Here is a 15,079-nt window from a genome sequence, read left to right as displayed (position 1 = left end):
TAGGCATCAAAGAAATTTTGAGACTCAAATACAAATGATAAATTAAAATATTTGAAAGGTAAGATTGAGAGATGGAGTTAGAAATAATTACCAGCAATAGAGAGACTTTGAGGTTAGGTAGAGCTTGAGGGGGAAGTATTCTAACACTTGAGAGTTTAAAAATGAGAGTTGAAAAAAGGGAATTGAGAGAAATGGAGAGGTGAGGTCGAGACTTCAAATGAGAGGGTTGAAGATGTGGGTTGTGCGTTTTTGGCGGTCCATTTATAGTGGTGTAGGAACGCCAAAAATCAATTTGAAGCATTCGATCTATTTCTTGTGAATGCCTTCCATGTTGCCACCTTTGGCCGACACAACATTCGATTGCATGCTCGCGAATGACTGTCAATGCATGTCCTCCTGTCTCCTTGTCACCCATCAGCTGAAAACACGCCATTCCATGTCAGCCATTCGCGATAAAGCTCGAGAATCCCTTGTCACCCATCAACTGACACTAACGCCAGTGCATTGGGAAGGGGCAGATTCCCACATGCACGTCTGAAAGCTACCAGATTCATTTTCGTCTTATTAGCATTCGCAATATTTCTTGTGAATGGCTACTATTCCTTGTCAGCTCACTTTTGAACACTGAAAAAGCAACCGGATTTTCATTTGTCCTATTACCATTCGCAAGGAATCTCTCGAATGCCATAAAGTCCAAATCCAAAACTACCCCAGACAACTAAATATTTTTTTTTCACTCCCTTTTTCAAATTAAATTTATTTTTCGCATTATTCAGAAAAAAAAAAAGCCCGCGTGATTATACAAAAAACGGGCCCTTGAATGGTAGACTTCAATCTAGCCCAATTTGAAACTAAAAAAAGAGTGTGCACCATGTACAATAGATTGCAAAACTTGCAATTATAGGTTTGGACATAATGCTAAGTAAAATATTGGTTTAATCTCATGTAGTTTATGCCATATTGCCATAAAAAAAAAAAAAAAAAAAAAAAAAAAAAAAAAAAAAAAAACCTCAATGTGCTAGTTAATCCAATGTGTATCATCCGTCACAATTTTTTTTTAAAAAAATATCAGTGCAAATTGTTGTTTTTAACCGCCGATCTATACAAACTGTAAATTACAATGGTTAAAACCGTCGTTTTATACAACACATGAAAATGTACAATATGCATATGACAGTAACCGCCACTTTACAACACATGAAAAGGCACAATGTGCATGTTATGATGGGTTAAAACTTTCATTTTATACAATAGTGATTTACAGCGAGTTAATGACAGTTTACTGCAAATCATCATTTTATACTAATGGCAAAGCCACTACAACATTTTTGGTCTATAGCAACGCCCAGAAACCGTGGCCTAATATCAAAAAACCGTTCCCTTTGGTTTCTGATACGTTTCTGCAAGTGTGGTTGTCTGAGGCGTTGCCTATTCTTTCTACAACTCTTTACTGAGTCATCGGCAACAATAACAGAAAACCGTTCTCAATAAGAAGCTATAGAGAACGTTTTTCTGGTAAACCTATGGCAACGCATTTTCACTCGTTTCTTGTGATGTCACAGGAAAAGCGTTCCCCACGATCATAAGGAGAACATATGCTAAAACGTTGTCAAAGGTATTTGAGAACGTTTTTATTTGTAGGTCAAAGAGAACAGTTTTCTAACCGTTGCCATTTCATATACTAAATCCAAACAACACAATCGAACTTTAGAGGACCCTGAGATATTTAAAATACTACATTTCACCTATAATATGTTAACCACATTTGCAGCAATCAAATATAAGATAAATCATAGCTAAATAGAAAGGTATAAATATATGTATAAATATAAGATAAATCATTTCATCTCAAAATGATTATGTATGCAACTTGTCTTAAAAGTTTCAACTCATTAACTTTTTTTAGAACTTTCAGATTGAACCAAACATATGTATCTGGTTCAGACCAGAGTGAAACAAGAGCTATGAAAGCTAAAATCTAAACTCATGATTTAGATGAAATAAATTTACCAAATAAGAAACATTGAGAATCCAAAATTTACGTAAAGTACCTAACAAATGTATTGTATAACTTTCTAGGTCCCAGTTCATAGCCTTTCTTGTGCCCCTTGTTGAGAAGAGTCTTCACTGTTGTTTCCCATTGAATGAGTGAAGTAACCTTCAATTGCATTACAAATGCAATTATTTCTAGTTCATGCATAGTCAACCTAGCTAAGTAGCATTTATTAAATAATCACATATGCAGCTTAGATAAAATGCTATCTTTGCTACAGTTGCAATATCCACAACAATTCCATGTACCTCAAAACCTAAAAAGTGACTACCAAGACGACCAAGCCCTGACTGAATATCATCGGTTATGACGAGACCTGCTTTGTTTTTTATGCTATAAACTGCAGGCAAGTAACCTGGAGCAAATTTTATTAATCACTTACCCCGTCAAACATGAACCTTCCACTTAATAATAAGCAAGCCATTGTGAGTGTCAAAATAACACTGTTTATCTATGTTTATGCTTGTACTAGGTCATACACTTGAGCATTTGATGTTGACATTGCTAGTGGTTGGGGAGAGAAGCTAGCTTGTAATAAGTAGGATGTGAATGTGATCATACCTTTTTTCCAGCTTTTTGTTCATTATGATGATGCAGTCCTCTGCTTGAGTAGTTTTCCATGCATTTACACAAAAGTAATTTTCCTTGCATTTAGACAAAGATGAAAACATGGTCAGGTGAAAACAGCGAAGTTCTAAAAAATGTGACTGAATTGAATAGTAAAGTGAAACTTACTGTGACGAGTGCACTTCTAGTAAAAAACCGCAGTCACGACCCTTTATAACTCACTTGGCTTCAGGATATTCTCCATCCCACAATCTGCACAAACACACATCAAATCACATTCTCCAAACCCAAATAAACACAAACAATACACTTGAAGAGAGATTAAAAGAGGAGAAAAAATTGAAAAAAGAAAATGAGTGATTAGAGTCACATCATACTGTCTCTGATCACCAAGAAAAGCCGCTGCAATGAGCAAAAATGCAATCAGAAGTCTTATACAAAATTGATCTTTATCAATGGAACCAAATATGTTATATGTCTCCCCTCCAATATATACACAATAGAAGAATGCTACCATGTTCTGCATGTTGAGAAGATTTAGTTAACCATTACCTACCAGGAAAGAAACACGAGGAAATGAAGGCTACCTGCATCGTACAATTAGGATTAGAGCCAAGATTACCAATTTAAATAATGATATAACCAAAGATCTAATCTAATTTTAGTCACATAGCATGAGAGCAAAATGCATCAGTTCAACATATAGCCGTAACACGATATAGTGGGAGGAAAACAATGCAGTAAGGAATTACTAAGAAGTGTCATGTGATGCAAGTTGAATGCAATAGAAGATCATTCTTATTCATTAAATTTCATCATATGTACGCAGATCAGTTTTAGGTATATTTCAGAAAATGATATAAGTATAACTAAATTTAAGAACCAAAATGGATAGAATGAAATATGTCATGTCATGGAGAACAATAATTAGAAAAGCTTGTTATTGTTGAGGTAAGCATACATCGTTTTCCATCTGTTCACCGGCGTCACCACCACCCCTCTCTTAAAAAAGGAGCAACAATATGTTCAAAATTTTCTGGAAATCAAGCACACAATGAATTATGAACTGGAAAGCATAAAAAGTGACACTCACAAAATGAAGCTTCACATGGTGAGCGCAATTACCAATTTACCACCAGATATTCCGAGAACATATGGCATCATTAAGCACCACAAGCTAGTAACTATATTGACTTTAGCTCAGGAACGGATTGCATCTAAAATAGTCAATCATTTTGGGAGAAATAACCTAACTTCTACTCTTTCTGTTCAACTCATCGGGGTAATATGCTAAGTTTAGTGCATAAACACACACACACACACCTGCAAGGCGACAAAAAGATTATACACTATGATAGATCATGTCAAAAAGAGAATATTACCAGGTGGTGCTTAGAACCATGCTAAATGGTGTAAAACCAAAGAACTAGCAAGGTGACTATCACATAAGATTAATTGAAAAAACACATTAAACTTGATAGCAATTTGTAAGTTAAAGAAAATATACTTTGAGAGATAGGCAACAAAACAATAACAAGTAACAAAGTACTGATCAATGTGCAATTCAAAATTGGATTTAGTTTCAAAGCAACCTATCTCAATGATCAAGTGAACCATTTGTGCTGAAGCACTGAAATCTTCAAAACTTGCAAACTAAAATCAGACAAGCTGTAAATTAAGAACCACCAAATAAAGAAATCACAAGATAAAACCAAACAGAGGAAGAAGCAGATTTTCAACAGAACGTAATTTTGAGCTCTGAAGTAATTGAAGCAATAAGCAAACGTACCTAAAGCTGAAGAGAAACATCTTCTTCGACGCTTGAAGTAATAAGCCAGAATTCCTTCCAGATCCTTCCGAAAACTGGCTTCCAGAATCGATGAACAGTGACGAAGTGTAATCAGAGAGCTTTGAACAATCGCAGAAGATCTCAGAGTGTAGGTAAGAGAACGAAGCTTCCTGGCTGGAGCAGTACTCCGATTCGTCGTCGCAAGCGAGATCGAAGTCGTTGCCTGAATCGTCCGATTCATGTTTCATCATCGATTCCGCTGCACAAAATCAGAGAGATGGCGTGAGGCGAGAGTGAGTGGGATCAGAGATTCAAAATCTAAGAAAAAAGAGAAAACCCTAGAGACAGAGAGATGACTGAGAACGAGAACCAGAACGATGGTGAGACACGGTGACGCAATAGCTCAGACATTGTGGACGGCCGATGCATGGCGTGATTCACGGCGGCGAGTGGTGATTCAGGGCGGCGAGTGGTGATGCGCGGCGGCGAGTCGCTCGAATCGTGAACTCTGAGACGAGGTCACTCGAGGAAGGGGGTGAGAATTGTGAACGGTATGGCTGATTTTAGTTTTATCGCGTTTCTTTTTTGTCTTTGTTCTAATTAAGTTTCTATTGAAAATCTGGAAGGTAGATATTAGATATTATTCGAGAACGCTTCTTATATTATTAGACTTTTCGCAACGGTTCTACACCAGTTTCCCTAATTGAATGTGTCAAAAGCGTTCTCCATAATTTTAGGACACGTTTATACAGCCGTAATTTACAAAGTGTGAATTTTCTATACGCAAAAACAACAAGAACAAGAAGCGTTTGAAAATGTTGTCTAAAGCAACGCTTTCTGGGCCGTAGCACCTCGAGGCGTTGCCATATGACCAAAATGTTGTAGTGAGCTAACTAAAAAAATTTTGGGAAACTGCCACTATCGTAGATTGGGCGGTTTAAACCACTGTAAATTAAAAAAAAAAAAAAACGCGACAAATTACCCATTTTTTTAGTGCATCTCTTTCATTTCTTGAATGATACAATTCAAGTTTGTCACACCTGATGTTATACATAGTTAAATGTCCATCTGGGCAGTGGCGGATCTAGGACCCGGTGTTAGGGGTTCAAAATTTTTAAATGAACACATCGGTAAAAATATAATTGAAAACAACTTTAATATGTTTATAAATAAGAAATTATACAAGTCATAGTTGTCCTCTACGCAGTTTCATATTCTAAAATCGTTGAACAATAAGCTCAGAGTCCATGTTATTGAATACATCACTCTCAATGTATGTAACTAAACAATCGTTCATCCATGTATCTCCAATTTAGTTACGCAGTCTATTCTTCACAATATTCATAGCAGAGAAAGCTATTTCTGCAACAGACAAAATCAGTGCCAATTTCAAAAGAAGATAAACCTGTGAATAAACAACCTGTCTTCCTTAAATCAATAAATTGAGAATTTCATTAAAATTAGGGTTACTAATTAGTGTCTTCTATTTTAGTGTGTGTCTCACAAACCTGGGGAACACTCATTGCTCATGTTCACACAACCTTCTAATGATCCTTGTTTCTTCCACATCCTTAACTTAAGCGTGAGAGTGTTGTGTAAGACCATTTACAATGGTTTGTTTAAATTACACACTCTCAACACCACTTTTTCTCTTCCCAACACTCCACATCATCTTCTCTCTCCAATTCAACACTCTCTCAACAATTACCCACTCCAATGGTTTTCATTCAACACCCTACCCCACCACTCACCCTACCCCACCACTTTTTTATTTCATATTTTTATTTAATTTTATATTTTTGTTTTTATTATTTACATAAAATTACAATTATTGTTTTAAATTAAATTAAAACAATAAACCCTTAACAATTTAATTTTTTTTTAAATATAGACAATAATTTATTTTATTTCCTTAACTTAAAAATGGAAGACAACAAACTAAGCACACAATAATTTATAGAGGAAAGATAATAAGATGGTGAAAATTTTGGTTTTTTTTTGTGTCCAAATCAAACGAACCAAGTCTCTATTTATAAAAGAAAAAAAAATTATGAATTTTGGTTAAAAACATTTTTCAAAATTTTTTTTTTCAACAAGATAATTCAGTTTAAAATTTTTAAAAACAAAAAATCCCCACTCAGATTCTCTCTCCTGCCTTCTCTCTCCTCTCCACCATTCAGAAGCCGCCACGTGGCACCAAGCACCCCTCTCAACTTTGTTGAACACTCTCAACATCTCACTCGTCCACCTCATCCTCAACAACTCTCAACATCTCTCTCAACTCACCATTGCATATGGTCTAAAGAAAATTTTCTAACATAAATGAACAAGTGAAAAGAAAAAATTATACTATCTTTTACTTCATTTTCAATTGTTCCAAAAAAAACTTAGAAATTTATTATTATCTTTTTCTTTTTCATTCGTCTAATTTTCAATCCCAATTATGACTTTTATCCCAATGTCAAACGAAAGAGGAGGACTCAATTTACTCCCGGGGTAAGTTAATAAACCTACTCCAAATATTGACTCTTATTTTTAACGGTTGAGATTAATACTTAAAAAGAGCCACGTGATCCCTTGCTCGTTCTTCTTCTCACTCGGCAACATCAAGTGCGGCTGCTGCGGGCTGCGGCAGGACACTCGTCGGCGCATACGGAAGCATGGATCCACCGAGGCCAGCGGTGCAACGTGGTACGATGAAGTGGAGCCCCACAGAAAAGGTTCTCTTATACTGGCTGTGGTTCGCCGGAGATGACGGCGGCGACGGAGAAGATACAGAGGATATGGGTTTGGCTATAGAGTGAAAACTGTGGCAGGTTCTGTACTTTAGATGCTCATAACGGTGTGACTAGTGATGAAAACGGCGGCTGAAACGCAGTAGAAACGACGGCCAAAATTTAAAAACACAGATTCTGTACTTTAGATGCTTTAGAAACGCAGCCGAAACAGCGGCACCACTTAAGAAATAGACAAGTCATTTATTCGGTAACATTTGAGTTTTTTTTTTTTCAATTTTGTTGAAGGATATCATTGTAGCGATCAAAGAAGAAACCAAATTGATAGCACCTTTAATTCAGATGTCACGTTGTTCTTTTTAAGTATAAATCTCAACCGTTAATAACAAGGGTCAAGATTTGGAGTAGATTTATTAACTTACTCCTTATATAAATTGAGCCCTATACTACATTATAAGTTATAAAAATGAACAAGAAACTGACTAACGCAATTTCATAATATATTTTTGGCTTAAAAGCAGATTAGGTCCCCCACGATTCACTTCCGTGCAAAAGTGGTCCCTAAACTATTTTTATAGCATTTTCAGTCCCCCACATTTTCTCCCGTCACCACAGTTGGTCCTTCTGTTAAAATTTGAACAGAAGTTTCTTGCGTGTCAAATTTTAATTCACGTGGAGGAGAGAGAAGGAGCTTATTGAGAGAGAGAGGGAGCTTAGTGGGAGAGAGAGGGAAGACATGTGCCTTGCACGTGACCCTCCTTTGAAAATCCTAATTCATAATCTCAAATTAGAAATGTGAAGGTCCAAAATTGCACATTTTCATAAACCAGAAAGAAGAAGGTGAGAGAGCCATCAATGGTGAAGAGGTAATTTAAAAAAAAAAACTCAATTTGTACCACCATCTTCGTACAGAACTCAAATTACCATCTTACACAAGAAAATGCTTCTAGCTAGAACTCAAATTACCTTATATTTTTTCGTTTTCTCTCTTCAATTTTTCAGGCTTGTGATGTTCAAAGCAAAGCAAGTCAATGGATCAAGTGACATCAATTTTTCGTTCTCTCTCAATTTCAATTTTTCAGGCTTGTGAGGACGTTCTCTTCCTCCTCCATTTCTCACCAGAAACCTTCACTCTCATTCGCAACATCAATTTCAGCCCCACCACAACCACCAAAACATTGAAAATGAAACAGAATTCTCATCCTTTGTTTTGTCCCAGAAAAGAAAGAAGATGGAAGCGCAAGAAATTTTGTAATGGATGAGAGTTCGAGAAAGAAGATGAAGCTTCTCCTCCGTCCCAGCAATTTGACGCACCCCCATAGCAACCCATAGCCAAGGATCGATGTTGGAGAATTGGGATTTTGGGAAATTAGGGATTTGGTGTTTTTTGGGTTGGGATCAGGTAGATGAAGAAGGAGAAGAAGAGCACGTGCCTCTCACATGATCCTTCTCTCTCCTAATATTGTCCACATCATTAAAAAGCTTCCATGTAGGAGAGATCCGTCCAATTTTAGACGGAAAAGAGCTCAAGGACCAACTGTTGTAACGGGAGAAAACGTGGGGGATTGAAAATGCTATAAAAATAGTTTAGGGACCAATTTTGCACGAAAGTAAATTGTGGGGGACCAAATATGCTTTTAAGCCTATATTTTTATAATCTTATTCAGATTACAACCAAAAAGAATGAACAAATTAAAGAATGTCTCAATCTAACAGCTACAAATAAAAATAGTCAATTCCGTTTTCTAAAACTGTAGAATTAAACGAGGGTGGAGCAAGCTGAGGTTTTAGGGTCAATGAGCGCTGGAAGTAAATATTTCCTTCCACTAACGCCGTTAGCATTGTAACTAGCACCAGTTGTGGGGTCCACCAAGAGGTTCCCGGCGTAGCCAGGGTAAGCTCCTTTCCCATACACGCCGGTGCAAGCCGACGCAGCCTCCAAAGGCGCCTCTTTAGGTCCCTGAAAGTAGCCATTCCCGAAAGGATTCGTGGCGGTCCCAGCTAACAGACTCGCCACATTGATCACCATTCCATCCAAAGCGACATCGTTGTTGGGCGCAACAAGAGGCTTGTTCTGTGGACCGTAAATGGGTTGGTGGAACGGCCACGCGCATTGACCAGGGCACTGAGTCTCAGAGTTACCAACCCAAATGTATGCAAACTTGGATGATCTCTTCCCGTTCACGCGTGCGCCGGAAGAGGAGCCGTGTGTCCCGCACCTGCTAGAGCAGAAACCTTCCACTACCACATTAGCGGATGTAAGAACCACATTGATGGCGTTACTCTGGGGACCTTTTGATGCGAGCTTGATGATTTGGTTTGTGGTGAGTGATTTGCCCAGAGAGTATTTCTCGTCGAGGATTTGGGTGCCTAGAGAGAGTGCGAGCTTGGGTGATTTGTTGTGGTAGTATTTCTCGGTGGTTTTCCACCACGTGTCAACAGAGGGTTGTGATGTTGTGGATTTGGGGGAAGAGGAGAGGGAGGTGATGAAATCTGCAATGATGGCACGCTGGGATGGTTTGAATTTTCCGTACCAGATGAGGTTCACTGAGATTTGGCCTGTGAGGAGAGGGCCTTTGTGGTGTTGGAATTTTAGTAGTTGGGTTTCTGATTCAGTGAGTCTCCTGGCTGAGCTCAATTGAAGTAAGGAGAAAGTGAGGAAAAGAGTGAAGATAAGAACATTGGAGGCCATTTGTGTTATATGTAGTGAAATGATCAGAGAGGCTATGAAGAAGAGAAGGCAGTGAAATTGTAAGATGAGATTATGGAGAAGAGAAAATGTGGTATTGGTATATATAGATGCAAGAGAGGGGAAGTCAAATTATGGGGCTGGTACTACTGAGTGAAGAAAGTGAGGCTAAAGGGGTGAATGTGCCAGCTAGTTAACGCGTTGATGTTTTGATATTCAACTATATAGTACAATAATAGTGTAGTCTTCATGAGTCTGGTGGATACGCGGGGACAGGGCAAGGCCAGCTAAGGAGAATAACAGCAGTGGAGCGGGGACAAAAAGACAAATTAATTTTGAGTATCATTTGTAGAAAGGCGTGACTTTTATTCATTAACAATGACTATGTTATGTGGTATGCTGGCTAATGTGGCATTTTCAATTGATTAATGTTTCATTCACATGAGTGGAAAAATGGTAGAGAGAGGATAGAGATAAAATAAAGACTTAATACATCAGAAGGCTCCTGAAATTGTAAAGGGAATCAATTCCAGGACCTGTAAAAATTTCGCATCAAATTGGGTCCCTAAGAATTTTTTTTTAATTCAATTAAGGACAAAGTGTGTCAGCCGCTGATGTGGCTCGATTTTTAGTCCGTCACATTATCCACGTGGCTTTTATAATTTTTTTTAAATGACAACTTATGCCACATGTTTTAATTTTTTAAATCTTTAATTATTTTTTATTCCAACTCATTTCAATTATAAAAAACTAACCTATCTTTAAAAAAATAAAATCCTAACCTAATCTTCTCTGAAATTATCGATGAAGAAGGAAGAGGGAAGAAGAGAAGGAAGAAGACCATGAAGCCGCCCTTGCCTACGACGGCGCCGCTCGCTCCCTCCGTGGCCTCTGCCTCGACCTTAACGCCCCCTCTTCCGATCTCCACCACCACCGCTGGCCTCTGCTCGACCTCAACGCCCCCTCCCCTGATCTCCACCACTACCGCTGGCCTCTGCTCGACCTCAACGCCCCCTCCTCCGATCTCCACCACTACCGCTGGCCTCTGCTCGACCTCAATGCCCTCTCCTCCAATCAAGGTCAGATTCCATTTCAATTTCTTCTTCATAACTTGTTTCTCAATTTCCCCCCAATTTTTGATTTTGGGTTTACATGGTTATGTCTCATTGGTTTGATTCTGGGTTTGGTGGGTTTTGCAGGTGGGGTTTTATGAAAATTCTGCTGGTTTGATTATGGGTTTGGTGGTTTAATTCTGGGTTTCATGGTTTGATTCTGGGTTTGGTGGTTTGATTTTGGGTTTAGTGGTTTTCCAATCCAAGAGTATGTTTGATTTTGGTTTGATTCTGGGTTTAGTGGGCAAAAAAAAGAAGTTTTCCTTCACAGTATACGAATGGATTTCCAATCCAAGAGTATGCTTGGCCAGCCTATGAAGCTTTCATCTGCATGCTTAATCACAATTACATTTTGCTTACCAGCGGAAAGAGGGCTGGAGGTAACTGACGAAGTTGTTGAAGCTCCGCATTCAATTGTCTTTGCACACACAAAATTCCATAATGCTTCATGTACTTGGCAAGTAGTTTGTTAGATGATTATCTAATCTGAGGTTGAGCAGGATTAATATACACTTGCAATAATCATTTCCTTCTCAGGCTTATAGAAGTATTATTAGATTAGGTTACTCATTAAGTTTTTAATTTTTTTTTCTGATTATTTAATTGAGTTGGAATTAAAAATAATTTTTATTATTTTTTTAATTAAAAAATAATAATAAAAGCCACGTGGAATTGATGACTGAGATAAAATTGAGAGCTGGCACACTTTGGCCTTAATTGAATTAAAAAAAAAATTCTAGGGACCCAATTTGATGCAAAAATTTTCTAGGCCCTGAATTTGTTTCCCTTTATAATTACAGGGGCCTTCTGATGTATTAAGCCTAAAATAAAAGACAAATTAGAGTTAAGTATCGTTTGTGGATAATGTTTCATCCACACCTCTTTTTTGAGGTGGAGAGGTGGAATGGTGAGAGAGATAGGGAGAAAAGAAAAAGTAAGAGAGAGAAAATATGAGATGTGATAGATGATAAGATGAGAGAGATAGAAATAAAAAGATGTGGAAATGAAGTGTTTAAAAAATGAGGTGTGTATATATCATTACTCATCGTTTGTAGGAAGGCAAAGGCATGCACCCGGTTTTTTCTTGGTGTATAGAATAGAAGGGCGTGAGTTTCATTCATTAACAATGAATATGTGGTATGCTGGCTAATGTGGCATTTTTCATTTGTAAAAGTAGGCATGATAATCCCCTCTCAAACTAGTGGTTATATATCCCCAATCTCAATCTTAATTTTGATCGAAAAAACCTCGTTTTGTCTTAGTTTAGGAAAAAGTGACCTCGACTCTAGATCAGAAGAGATGAGAATGGAGATGAGTTTTTTTTTTTTACATCGGAAAGGTAAGAGAAAAAAATTACAAAGCTAATTGTATATAAATATGATTAAATATTTACGAGAATGGAGTTGAGTTTGAGAATGCAAATATTTGTGCATAATGCATATATAATAATTAAATAATTTAAATTGCAATTATAATTAAATAATAATAATTTTTAACTAATAAAAATATATATCCTCAACCGTCTAATATTTTTTGAGATTTTTTTAGACTATTTGACTCATGTATATATGGACCTGGACCCATGGCCGCACCCGCACCATGCAGACCTGATGATAGTGCCCACCCTCATGCAAGAGTCATGAGTCTCGCAATCGTCTCATGTTTAAGGTTTGTAGGTTACTTTAGAGTTTCAAGAGACAATGAGGTTGGAGGGGAGAATGTAAGGCCCTAAACTCATTTTATACTATTCAGGTGGAAAATTGAATAAAAATGAAGGTTTTGACAAGGTTTGAGTTTTTACAGATTCTGGCTGACATTTTGTACGACTTTTTAGAGGGTCTTAGCGATCTCCTTTGGGAAAACTTCCTTCATGAGCGTTGTAGCCCTTTAAGTGTAGAAAATGCTCGAAGTGGAATCAGGTCATTCCGACCTCTGTAGCTCGAGATATTCGAATTTTACTGAGCAGGGTTCTAGCTGTAAAGTGCCAGCGAATTTATTAATGTGTTTTTATTTTTATTCCAAATTTGGTTGGGTTTTTAATTAAAAATAGTTGGGTTTTAATTATGTTCAGACCTGATTATGGTTGATTAGTGGGCCATAGGTTTAAGTGGTTTGGGCTTAAAAAGGTAAAAGCCAAACCCTAGCCCATATGTTGGTTTGCATGGGTTTTAGTCAAGAGGGGGGGGGAAACCCTATTTTCTAAGAATCAGAAAACAGAAGTTGCACCCACACTCTAACCAGAGGAAAAGAGAGAAGAGAGAGCTTGAGAGAGAAGAGGAGAGACCTGCGAGAGAGAGAGCTCGAGTAGGAGGGAAGAGAGGGTCTTGGACAGCAGGTTTTGATCCCTTCTTCATCACCCAACTTCTGATTTCTTCACTCTTAATCAAGGTAAGGGCTGGTCCTAGGACTTGGGTAGTTTGTTAGGGACTTGTTGCTATGTTTGGTTGTGAAGAATCTTGATTGTTGAGGGTTTGCATGAGGGTTTGGGTTGAAGGTTTGCTTGTTGTACTATTATGATATGAGACCTATGTGATTTGATATTTATTGCTGGAACATAGCTTAAAGCCTTGGGCTGAAATGGTTTATAGCTTAAACTAGAGGTGGGAGTTTCACTGCCAGTTTCCTGTACTGGACAGCGGACTTCAGAGCCCCATTGTACCTGTTTATGGTCGTCAAATGAAAAAGTGATTAAAATGAAAGTTGTAGATTTTCGAAGTAGCTTTCCAGACATATACAAATCATAATTTTTGGTTTAGTAATGTGATCTGGGGGTCATTTTTAGTAACTGTTACACCTGCTGTCTTTCCTGTTCCAGACAGTAAGCTTTAGGGCCAAATATCACCTAATTATGGGACTCAAATGAACTAGTGTTTAACTAGAGAGTTGTAGATATTTAAAATAGCTTTCCAGATAGGTATCATACGTGATTTTTGGTTGAAAGATACATTATGTGGTTCTGTTTTTGTGAAAGTTGTTTCTGTTATCAATATGTTGAGTTGCGAAGATGTTTTGAAGTTTTGTTTAGGAACATGTGTTTAGGAGATGATGTGAGTTATATGTTGTTAAGCTTGACTTCATGAGCCTTGGTACTTGTCTTGTGGTGATGTTGTGACATAATATGCATGATTTTATGTATATGGCTTTTCTTAAATGATTTCACACTGTTTAATTGGTTATTTGTGCAAAAGGGTCGCTCACCTAGCCGTAATTCCCTTTTGTGCACTGTGAATGTTGTGTTTCTATCTTTAGTGTCGTGAAGAGAATAAAAGACTCTAGGAAGACTTGACTTAGAGCCTCAATTTAAGAGAAAGAGAAATAACTCGCTTGCAAGTAAAAAAAATGAAAATGTGATTAATGGAACATAGGTCTAGGTGAGACTATGGACCATGAGAACGATGGTACCGTTAGAGACAAACGGTTACTTGCACGCGAGGGTGTTTGTGGGTTGTACGGTGTGTCCCCACGTGATTTGGTTGACTGTGGTCACCTTGTGATCTTGTGGGTGTACGGTGTGTTCCCCACATGATCGAGGGTTGTACGGTGTGTCCCCTCCGAGAATTGTTCATCTGCTGATGATCGAGATTGGCCAAGGAAGGTTTGGTGGGTTGTGTGATGTGAGGATGCGCTAGTCTAACTGACTAATTGTCATAAAACTTAATTTCATAAGCGAATGATTATTGTGCTTTATGATTGGTTTATGATTATCTTGTTTGCGACCTGACCCTTGCGCTACTTGTTTATTTGTTATATGTGGGGGGTAGATGGTCGTGAAGATAACGACGACGACCCATTCTTGGGAGCTGATACTCTGTGACGAGCCACTACTGGATGACGACTACTCTTCAAATAAAGAGGAAGAAGATAAAGAGAAAGAGGCCAATGATTTGGGTTGGGTTGAGAGACATCCATTTTCTTTTGGGATTGAGAGTACCGAGTTTTGGAAGCATTGAACTATTACTTTATTTTAGTTGGGATATTTTAACTTGATGTAATTTACTTTGAAGTTTTCTTTCGGATATTTATTTCATACTCTTTTCAATGATTAATAAAGCTTGAGGTTTACGTTGATGATTATTTCCGCAAGTTCGAAATGGTTAAGTTTCAAGAATTTTGTAAAATTGAACTTTTGTCACT

General features: G+C 37.7%; 1 protein-coding gene and 1 long non-coding RNA gene across 9 annotated transcripts; both read right to left on the bottom strand.

The window, feature by feature from the left end:
• Nucleotides 1-1,352: 1,352 nt before the first annotated feature.
• LOC130734214 (uncharacterized) lies at nt 1,353-5,085 on the bottom strand. 8 transcript variants are annotated; one of them, XR_009017823.1, is made up of 5 exons: nt 4,780-5,083; nt 2,991-4,668; nt 2,789-2,872; nt 2,615-2,697; nt 1,356-2,158 (listed from the first exon to the last, which is right to left on the bottom strand). It is a non-coding gene; the product is annotated as an uncharacterized LOC130734214 (long non-coding RNA). The 8 variants fall into 8 exon arrangements; XR_009017825.1 differs by having other exon boundaries at nt 2,789-3,656; nt 3,746-4,668; XR_009017822.1 differs by having other exon boundaries at nt 2,789-3,207; nt 3,582-4,668; nt 4,780-5,082.
• A 3,674-nt stretch (nt 5,086-8,759) lies between these two features.
• On the bottom strand, nt 8,760-9,922 carry LOC130734213 (protein EXORDIUM-like). Its single transcript, XM_057586562.1, has one exon. It carries the CDS (start codon nt 9,834-9,836, stop codon nt 8,904-8,906), a length of 933 nt encoding a protein of 310 aa, XP_057442545.1. The 5' UTR covers nt 9,837-9,922; the 3' UTR covers nt 8,760-8,903.
• Between the last annotated feature and the right edge of the window lie 5,157 nt (nt 9,923-15,079).

This window comes from Lotus japonicus, chromosome 1 (assembly GCF_012489685.1).
Source record: "Lotus japonicus ecotype B-129 chromosome 1, LjGifu_v1.2".
Taxonomy (NCBI): domain Eukaryota; kingdom Viridiplantae; phylum Streptophyta; class Magnoliopsida; order Fabales; family Fabaceae; genus Lotus; species Lotus japonicus.
Note: the sequence above shows the minus strand (reverse complement) of the source record. Positions and strands in the feature narration are given on the sequence as shown.